Source organism: Nansenia antarctica, assembly GCF_963989245.1.
Source record: "Nansenia antarctica genome assembly, chromosome: 3".
NCBI lineage: Eukaryota > Metazoa > Chordata > Actinopteri > Argentiniformes > Microstomatidae > Nansenia > Nansenia antarctica.
In genome coordinates this window covers 62,400,389-62,411,232 of record NC_137688.1, presented here as the reverse complement: position 1 = coordinate 62,411,232, position 10,844 = coordinate 62,400,389, and the positions used below count along the sequence as shown (strand labels likewise).

The following is a 10,844-nucleotide window of genomic DNA, read 5'->3' as shown; positions in this document are numbered from 1 at the left end:
CAACATCCCCAAAATGCAATTGCGCGTCACTGCAGTCTCATCAAACTGCGTCATACAAACTCGTCATATAGCTTTTTACAATGGTCCGAGAGCCTGGAGACCGAAAAGCTTGCAATAAACATCGTTTTTGCACAGATTTGAGTGTGCAGATGCTGTTTTTTTGCACTCTATTTGATACTCTTCAGCTGCAGTACCCCAGCGAAGTCTGATCACGGATGAGCGGTGGTATTTTCATTAACTGGGAATTAACATGGTGAAATGCATTCTTAGACATAACTACGTCGTCATGATTACAAAGATGCCACTTGAAATGCATGAAATCCAAGTCTATTTGTGTCCTACACACACATTCACCTAGTATTTGACTGCCTGTAGTCCAATCACGAATGGTCCCAGTATTGTAGCTACCTTCAGTGCAGTCTTATTTTTAATCCCGAATCCCGCTTCTGACATACACTTTTTACTGCATTTCGTTGTCTGATGCTTGTACTCTGCATTAAGTTGAATCTTATCTAAAAATGTATGTTAATGATGGTGTCGGCTAATTTATTTAGAACTGATATAACTACAATGGTGTTTGAAGACTTTCTGACTAGTAAATGATGTTCTTCTAGCATTGTAACTGGACCCTGGATTTGGCATAGATTATTATTTCTTATGATTACTGATGGATAGATGATTCACTTACTTAGACAGATGGATTTATTGTAAATCGATGTGCATGAGGCGTCTGTTAAATGTCAAGAAAATAAACATTAAATTAAAATCATACCCCTCTCACCTGAGGCAAAGATCGATCCACTAACCTTCTGATTGCAAGCTGGCTGCCTCAACCCCTGCACCAAACACACCGCACTGATATTACAGATGCAAGCTGACACCTATCTTTTTACACCATTTTATTTATCAAATTATCTATCTACAGTATCTCGTAAAAGGTGGGAACTAATATTTCCAAAAAATACACTTTACGGGAACTGTCGTTGGGGATTTAGTTTCCGCCTTCCACATTCATGGAACGGAACGGAACTCAAGTTGAAATTATTGCGGAATATCGAAACTAGTCTGCAAGCAAGAGCTTGCAGAACAGTATGGAGGTGCTCAGCTTGTTGCCGTGGAGAGCTGTGGACTCCACACATTAGACAACTCTGCCAAACCTTATGTCGATGGGGCACCAGTTCTGTTTACTGTTATGTAAAGTAAACAAAAAAGTAGGCCTACACAGGTTTAGCATCAACGCAGCTGGTTTATTATCTATGAACAGTGTGAACACAGTGTAGCACGTCTGCCTAATAACATTATATATAACATCATAACAAGATCTCTCTGAAACCTGTTAAACTACAATCCTCAAAATAAACAACCTGTACGATCAACACATCCTACACAAACACCTTTTCTTTGAAATGTAAATGAACCTGGGGGGTATTCCATCAACGTCGTTAAAGGAAAATCCAGGATTATTTTTTGATAACTCTCGCAAGATTTATTAAAATAAGCCTGGATTTTCCTTTAGCGAGGTTGGTGGAATACCCGTCAATGTTAATGCTTGTGATCAATCTGGAAACCATAACGCAAAAATGTTACATAAACAAATTAACTCCTTCGACAGAATGGAACTCCCAGGTCAGGTGACTGACCACGCATCAGCCAATGAAGTCGTAGACCAGGAAGGTGGCCGTGTCCACCCATCAGAAGTTGTAGACCAGGAAGGTGGGCGTGCCACAGTAGTGGGTGGCGAACAGCTTGCCGTCGGGGGTGGGGTCAGAGAACGCCAACTCCTCCTTGGTCAGGGGGCTGCCGTACGTGAACCGGCTCCTAACACACACACACACACACACACAAACACAGGGTGTGTGTTTGTGTGGCAAGGCAAGTTTATTTGTATAGCACATTTCATACAAGGGGGGCAATTCAAAGTGCTTTACATACAGGGAGGAGTATAGTAAGAAAATAAAAAATAAATAGATAAAACATTTCGAAAATGTTAATGGATAAAAGACATTGAAGTGTTTAATCATAAATGCTGCAAAACATGAAGGTTTTTAGTTTGGGTGTGTGTGTCCAGCAGGGTGTGTGTGTGTGTGTATGTGTCTACCTGACAGTGTCCAGTAGGGTGTGTGTGTGTGTATGTATGTGTCTACCTGACAGTGACCAGTAGGGTGTGTGTGTGTGTGTGTGTCTCCATTAGGGATGGGACGATTATCGTTTATCGCGATAAAAACACCCGCGATAACTTAATCTTGGAGAATTTTAATTATTTGAATAATCGTCATAATCGTATGTTATGAATAAACTGTGTTTAACAAATGTCTGGCGCTATTTTTCAGCCTAGGCTACATTACTTTTGCAGTCAAGTTGGCGACTGTTACTGTAATATAATTGCAATTCCTCACATGAGCCGCGCGCGAATATCCTCACAGAACTTGTCTCGCGCTATTGTTCAGCCTGCATGGGTAACGTTACTGTCAAGTCAGCCTTGTCAGTCAGTCACTAGGTAACGTATGCTAGCCTACTCACCATGGCTGGTGAAAAACTTTAGACGGGATACTGTCATTGGCCTTCCTTGTTATTACCAGGCAGTGACAGTCTATGGCTGCAAAAGGCACGGTCGCCCCTAAGCTTTAGCAAATATATTGTGGTTTACTTAATACTGTTCAGCACTTGAGGTTACATGCAATGCATGGCTAAATACAATGATTAAAGCGGCAAGTAGCAAGTGTGCGCATCAAAGGCATTAGGCACGTAACATCCATGCTGTATAAACACATGACAACCGTCCGTTATTTCCCGAACTTTGCCCGAACCCCCTGCGAGGACCCGGGGAACAACGGTACGCTCCCCGCGGCTGCTATCAGACTGGCCGCGGGAGTGAGTGTTGAGGGAGAGAGGAGACGGCAACCCTCGCTCGCCATAGACTGTATCCCTACTCGTCTCTCCTGAGCTCGGTTGTAACGTGAACCGTGGAATACAGGATATGTTAGATGCTTTACAGTAATTCCCCAAATGACCAGAAAAGGAAGTTAGATTTGTCGCTGGTCGCTTTTGACTAATTAGGTCGCCAAGGGGCTCTGGAAGTTGGCAACACTGGGAGTGCGTTCTTTAAACTTCCTTGGGTACGTTAATGAAAGGTGCTGATTGGCCGAAAAGGAATTGCTCTTTCTTAAGGACCCGGATTATGGCCAGAGATATGTGCCACTAGAATCTGAATTTGAATTACTGACTTAAAATGTCCTAAAAATATAACAAAATCTAAGTTAAAGTGATTACAGTGTGTTTTATTGGCTTTAAAAAATAAATAAAAATCTCGCGATAATATCGTGGATCGCGATTATTTTGCCCACGATAATTGTGACATGACATTTTCTAATCGTCCCACCCCTAGTCTCCATATCTGACTGTGTCCAGCAGGGTGTGTGTGTGTGTGTGTGTGTCGAGCAGGGTGTGTCTATACATCTGACGGGTATCTGACGGGTATCTGACGCAGGGTGTGCGTGTGTGTGAGTGTCCAGCAGGGTGTGTGTCCAGCAGGGTGTGTGTGTGTGTGTGTGTGTGTCCAGCAGGGTGTGTGTGTGTGTGTGTGTGTCCAGCAGGGTGTGTGTGTGTGTGTGTGTCCAGTAGGGTGTGTGTGTGTGTGTGTCTCCATACCTGACTGTGTCCAGCATGCGTGTGGCCACGCCCTGCCTGCGGGCCAGGCTGAACACCCAGACCCGGCTGACGCCGCAGATGGCCGCCTCGGGCCGGACGGAGCAGCACCAGGCGCGGGAGCGCTCCAGCACGTCCTCCCTGCGGGGGTCCAGGACCCGGTCAGGCTGCTCCAGGACCCGGAACGCCTGGAAACACGCCACAGTCAGACTAGCTACCCCTGGTGGTCACCTAGTGGATGTGCAGTCTAGCACCCCCTGGTGTATATGTAGTCTAGCCCCCCCCCGGTGGTTACCATGGTTACCCGGTGTATATGCAGTCTAGCACCCCCCTAGTGGTTACCATGGTTACCTAGTGGATGTGCAGTCTAGCTCCTCTAGTGGTTACCTGGTGGATGTGCAGGCTAGCCCCCCCCACCACCACGGTTACCTGACGGATGTGCAGTCTCGCCCCCCCCCCCCAGCCCCGCTGTTGCCATGGTTACCTGGTGGATGTGCTCGGCGATGACGCAGCCCACCACCATGCGCTGGGTGTTGATGAAGAGGAAGGTCTTGGCCAGGCGAGGCCGGGGGAGGGAGGACTGCTGGAAGCCCAGCTCACTGTCAGCCAGACACCTCACCTCCTCTGCCTAGGGCGGTCGTCAAATTCAAGCACTATTCAAGGTATTTCTTTTTCTCAAATTCAAAGTTTTAAGGATTTCAAGGACCCGTCGGAACCCTGACACAAACGCACGCGCACAACCGAGGTGAACACACGGACACACACACACACCTTTTTGAGGGCGTATTTGGGGTCGTCGGGGAGAACCATGATGATCTTCCCGTCCCAGAACTCTGCTACCACCCTCTCCTTCTTCCAGCCCTGAGGACACACACAGAGACACACACCACAGAGACAGACACACAGAGAGAGAGAGAGAGAGACACACACACACACACAATGATGAAGCTATTATTCCAGTAGAGGAAATGCAGAGTGATGCGTCAGAAGTCTCTGTGGAAAACAATAAGCCACTATAAACACTACAGTAAAGGCTGCTGGGAGGGAGGGAGGGAGGGGAGGGAGGGGGAGAGAGGAGCCTGCCAGCTTAGTGTAACTTGTACACATAAAAAGGAGAGAGAGAAAAAGAGATGAACAGAGGAATGGAGGTAGAGGGAGGAGGTAGAGAGGGAGGGAGAGGGGAGGAGGTAGTAGAAAGGGAGGAGGAGGTAAAGAGGGAGGAGGAGGTCGTAGAGAGGGAGGAGGAGGTAGAGAGGGAGGGAGGTAGAGGCGTACCACAAACTTGATGCTGTCCAGCAGGCGTTGGTGGAAGTGTGTGTGCTGGAAGTTGTCCTCAGGGCTGTCAGCGCTGTAGACCATCCCACAGGACCCACACACACTGGCCCCCCACTGCCTCTGCCCCGCATCCTACACACACACACACACACACACACACACACACAGAGAGAGAGCTTACAGACTGCAAGAGGCATCATTGTTTCCGTCCAGTTTCCGTAGGTGTGTGTGTGTGTGTGTGTGTGTGTGTGTGTGTGTCTCTCTGAGTGTGTGTGTGTGTGTGTGGGTGTGTGTGTGCACGTACAATGATGAGCTGGTCTTCGTCCTGTCTCTTGGGTTCTTTCCTCTTGCGGAGGCTCATCATCTCCTTGGCAGCCACAGCGAGGGCACCGCCCCCTAGGCCTGCGGAGGGGGTACTGCAGCACACAGGAGAGGCCAGGGAGGGCTTCCTGGGACGTCTAACAGGGAGGGGGGGGGCAACAGAACACAGCTTGAGACCCCCACCACACTGGACGACACACTACAGACCCCCACTACCATACTGGACTACACACTACACACTACAGACCCCCACCACACTGGACGACACACTACAGACCCCCCCCATACTAGACTACAGAATACAGACCCCCCCCCCCATACTAGACTACACACTACAGACCCCCCCATACTAGACTACACACTACAGACCCCCACCACACTGGACTACACACTACAGCCCAGCCCAGTACAGCTCGGCTGTGTGAACCAGGTCCAGGTGAGACGTCAGCGTACCTCCGGGGTGCAGAGCTGAAGATGGGGTACAGGGAGGAGGAGGAGGAGGAGTCTGAGGAGGAAGCAGAGGGGCAGGACGTGAGTGACACCTGTCAGTCATAACACCTGTCAATCATAACACCTGTCAGTCATAACACCTGTCAGTCATAACACCTGTCAGTCATAACACCTGTCAGTCATAACACCTAGGGCCAATCCCAATTCACCCCTATGGCTTGATTTGCTCGTTCACGTTTAGGGGGAGGGCTGTCCCAATTCATATTTCATCGAGCCATGGCTTCATTTCGAGGGCTAACTATGACTTCGTTTCGAGCGATTCCAGGACCAGACTAGCTTCGAAGCCATAGGGGTACACTACCCCTTAATTCCAGGATGCATTGCGAATCATCTACGGAAATCTTATGTCGCTCTATTCAATGCAGAAATGTCATTTTACTTTCTCTGTAATTACTTATTAATAAAGATTTAAAAAATTATAATAACCATCTTATTATCTTAGTTTAATGTCATTACAATGCATTATAGACCTTTTATTTATAACAAGCATAACCAAAAAATCACTTTTATGTCGGTGCTGTGTCTAACGTTACAGTAACGCAACGCTGCATGACAGTCGAGCATTTCAGAGATGTACAATCATAAATCAATTATTACCTGTGGCGTTTGACAGCGGATGATGGTACACATATGTAAAGTTATCTATCAAACGTTAGTTTAATGTCATTACAATGCATTATAGACCTTTTCTTTATAACAAGCATAACAAAAAAAATCGCTGTTATGCCTGATCACTTCCATTAGACTACTAAAGCAAGACACCGGAGCACTCATATCTGCACGTTTGTCACAGGCTGACAGTCACCCTGGTGTTCCTCTGCCCCGGCAACTGACCCATAGAAATGTGAGCGATTAACATTTCAGAGATGTACAATCATGAAATAAATTGTGGTGTTTGACAGCGGGTGATGGTAGACATATTTAATGTAAAGTTATCTCTCTAAAGTTTTCTATCCACAGGCTGATATGTGCATGATAGGCGCGAATCCCCCCCCCCCCCTGGTGGTATAAATTGTATTGCGGCATACCAAAACAACTCGCAATCTAATCCGAGCAGTTATTATGTAATATTATTGATGGACGTGACATTTTTGATGGAGGGCAGTGAGCGGGAGACTCATCAAGGACATGTAGTTAATTAATGCAGTGGACAGCGGCTGTTTCTCCAGCGTTCCTGTCACTTCGGATTTCGGAACGTCATAAAATTAAATATGTAACTCATGCATTTTTCCATGTTTCCCATTGATGGTATATGACGCCGTAAATGTAACTAAAGTTCATCCGCGAAGTTGTTGCACTGTTGTCCTAAATCAGTGCAGACTGGCAGGGTAGGAGCACAGGTTTCATACAGGTTAGAGCGCCGTTATTCTGTCATGGTCTGATAATGAAGCATTGTTCTTTTTTATTTGATGACTTGTTTGATCGATTGATAGCGTAAAAGTGAAGTTGTGAATGAGTCGCGAGCGTCAATGCTTTTCTACGATACTCCTGATGACGTATCAGTCTTGAAGGGCTGTCCCTCTTCCATGATTTCTCAGGTGTGTTGATAATAAACGAAAAAAGATGCTTATAGCACACGCAACAGAAATAAACACAGCTGAAGAAGGCATTACGAGATGTGAGAAATCGCCGGCAACAAACCCGTCACCCGTACCGCGTCTATTTAAACCACTGTTGATGACGTAGCCGCCGTGAAGGCCGTCCTAATTCATAGGGGTAGATTTCAAGGGGTATGGCTTGTGGCTCTGTTCGAAGACCTTGGCTTCGAATCGAGTCACACTCGAAAACGAGCCATAGGGGTAGAAAAGGGAATCGGGATTGGCCCCTAGTCTAGTCCTGTTGTGACCAGAAGGATGAGGTGGCGTAGTACCTGTGGCCTGGCTGCAGGGGGCGGTGTTGGCCGGGCTGCTGAGCTCAGTGAGGTCAAACAGGGGGTCAGAGTCCTGGTCTGTGATGAAGTCCTCCTAAAGACACAAACACACACATGGTTCCTTCCCACACCTTCTGAGACAACAAATTCAAGCACCTTTCAAGGACTTTCAAGACTCGATTCCCTCAAATTCAAGGACCCAACACGACATAGTTTGACGCATGGACACTCAAGCAGACACACTCAAGCACACACACACACACACGCACACACACACACACACACACACATACACACATACACACATACACAGTACCTGAGTGTTAATGTCTGGGGCCTCTGAGCTGGAGGGAGTGAGAGGAGTGTGAGAGGGAGTAGGAGACCGGCTCAACACCACCTTCAGCTGCCTGGTCAGACCGTACCTCTCCCTGGGGGGGGTCAGGGCCCTGGAGGAGGGAGGCCTGGGGGAGGAGGGAGGGCCAGAGGAGGAGCTCTCTGGTGTCTCTGGGTGCAGGGCTGGCTCCTCCGTGTCTGGGAACAAAGGGATGAACCAACACATTAACAGATAGATAAATAAATAAATAAAAACGAATTATCTGTTTCTGTGTTGAAAAACACTGTGTGTCACACGGCCCAGTTAAATAACCTTCAACCAATTAACGACTTAATTTTAACACGTCGTCCAAACAGGAACATCACCGTGACAACGTCGTCACCGTGACAACAGGATAACTCAGACAGCGACAGACCTGCGTGACGAGACGGAGTCAGGGGAGTGTCCCTCTGCTTCCTCACAAACACGGCCTGTCTCACAGCCTCCTCTCTTTCCTGGGTCCTCCCGCCACTGGGGGGCGCAGTGGGCCTGCTCTCCTCTCTCTGCTCCTGGGTCCTCCCCCCCCCCTCCCCGCCTCCCTGTGGGGGGGGGCGGCTCCTCTCCAGGCTCAGAGAGGGCTTGCGAGGCCTCCGCACGGCGGCCATCTTCTTCTGCGTCGACTTGGGCTTCCTGCCAGTGAGGAAGAACGCGGCGCCCACGAACATGGTGGTCCTGGGTCTGGACTTGAGGCCAGAGCTGAAACACACCCCCCCTCTCCGGGGCTCCTCCACCCCTCCTCTCTGGGTCTCCTCCCCCCCTCTCTGAGGCTGCGCCGGCAGCTTGTTGCCAGCAGGTGGCGCTGCTGGAGGTCTGGGGGTGTTCAGGCTGATCGTCGGAGATGGGGAGGAAGAGGAAGAGGCAGCGTACCCCTTCACGGCCGCCTTCCCCCCAGGGATGGAGGAGGCCCCTCCTCCTCTCCTGGTCTGGCTCCGCCCCTTCCGCTCCTTCTTCTTCCCCTTCCCCAGGGGGTGGGGCATGGCGTACGGGTCCACGTGGAACTTGGGAGGCGACCGCATCTCGTTCAGCATCTTCCTCTCCAGGGGCGTCAGGTAGAGGGACTTCTTCCTGCTGTAGAAGGTGCCCACCAACATGGCTGGCTGCTGGACCCCCCCGGGACTCTGGGGAGGGGGGGGGGGCTTCTGAGGGGACGGGGCGGGGGGGGCGGCTAGCTTCCGTGGGGTGGACCTCAGAGGAGACTGGGTGGGGGTTAGGGCTAGCTTCCGTGGGGTGGGCCTCAGAGGAGACTGGGTGGGGGTTAGGGCTAGCTTTAGTGGGGTGGACCACAGGGGAGAAGAGGGCCAGTTCTCGTTCTCCTTCTCCTGCTGGTTGGAGGCATTAGTGCAGCCTGGAATCGTGGGGGTCAGTCTGGGAGACTTCCTGGTCAGAGGAGAGCCTCTGATTGGCCGCTTGGCTGGGTGGCTGCAGGGGAGGGACACATGAGATTAGCAACGTGTTGTGGTGAGATTAGCAACGTGTTGTGTGTGATCAGTCAGGCTGGAGTCATGTTAAATCTTACCACCTACTCTGTATAAGGTCCCAAATGTCTGTTGGTTTGTCTTTATTTTGTATTTTTATCTATTTTATTGTAGCCTATTATTCAGTTGTCACTTTATTTTGTTGTTTTGTGGTCTGAGCTGCTGCAATGCCTGAATTTCCCCTCAGGGATCAATCAAGTAGCCTGCCAACCTACCTATCTATCTATCTATCTATCTATCTATCTACCTCTCTATCTATCTACCTACCTACCTCTCTATCTATCTACCTACCTATCTATCTACCTACCTACCTACCTACCTATCTATCTACCTACCTACCTACCTACCTACCTATCTACCTACCTCTCTACCTACCTATCTATCTACTGTACCTACCTACCTACCTATCTATCTATCTACCTACCTACCTACCTACCTCTCTATCTATCTACCTACCTATCTATCTACCTACCTACCTACCTACCTATCTATCTATCTACCTACCTACCTACCTATCTATCTACCTACCTATCTACCTATCTACCTACCTCTATCTATCTATCTATCTATCTATCTACCTACCTACCTACCTATCTACCTATCTACCTACCTCTCTATCTATCTACCTACCTCTATCTATCTATCTACCTACCTACCTACCTACGCACAAGTCATCAGATACGCTAACAGGCGTGACGTGGAGGCATACACGTTATAAACATGTCATGTTGTATTCTACAGCGCATGTCATCGCTGCGTGTCTGAGGTGGAGGTCAGAGGTCACGCACCTGTCAGAGTCCACTGCAGACAGCTTCCTCTTCCTGTTCCTCTTCAGCACCATGTTCCAAACGTACCTGGAGGAAAATGTAGAAATATTTGTTACATTTACAATAAAAAAGGCACAAAAAAACATCAATTACCGTAAATACCTAAAGCAGCTAATGCACAATGGTCTGGGGTTTCAATTGGCCACTTAACTAACACAATGTCAACATTGTTACACCTATTACACCTAACAGAGATATCTACTGCCCCCCAGCACTGCGTCTCCTGAGACACCCGCTTTTGTGTCCCCTATGACTTCTACTGCCCCGCTTGTACTGTTTCTGTTCTCCAGTGTCTATATATTTATAAATAAATAAATAAAACGTTTTCCTTCCATCACTGAGACTGCGAATGGCCCCGGGCCTGAGCTAGATTACTCTTCCTGCTACGACTGGTGGATTGATGATTCACTTGCTTAGTCAAATGTATCGATTATAAGTCGCTTTGGAATAAGGCGTCTGCTAAATGGCAAACATTTCCAATGTAAATGTCAACATAGCAACCTTGCATAACCTCCATCTCCCTAGTTCTCTCCAAGCTCAACCGTGTG

The 10,844-nt window shown here is 48.5% G+C and overlaps 1 protein-coding gene across 1 annotated transcript; it reads right to left on the bottom strand.

Annotated features, from left to right (window-relative positions):
* Window positions 1-1,691: 1,691 nt before the first annotated feature.
* On the bottom strand, window positions 1,692-10,310 carry LOC308154255 (N-acetyltransferase ESCO2-like; the record flags this gene model as incomplete). The annotated part of the gene is made up of 12 exons (XM_080527423.1): window positions 1,692-1,818; window positions 3,649-3,833; window positions 4,130-4,273; window positions 4,417-4,506; window positions 4,921-5,052; window positions 5,225-5,378; window positions 5,695-5,746; window positions 7,622-7,715; window positions 7,938-8,152; window positions 8,530-8,666; window positions 8,862-9,413; window positions 10,258-10,310. 12 exons carry the CDS (start codon window positions 10,308-10,310, stop codon window positions 1,692-1,694), a joined length of 1,935 nt encoding a protein of 644 aa, XP_080383549.1.
* Between the last annotated feature and the right edge of the window lie 534 nt (window positions 10,311-10,844).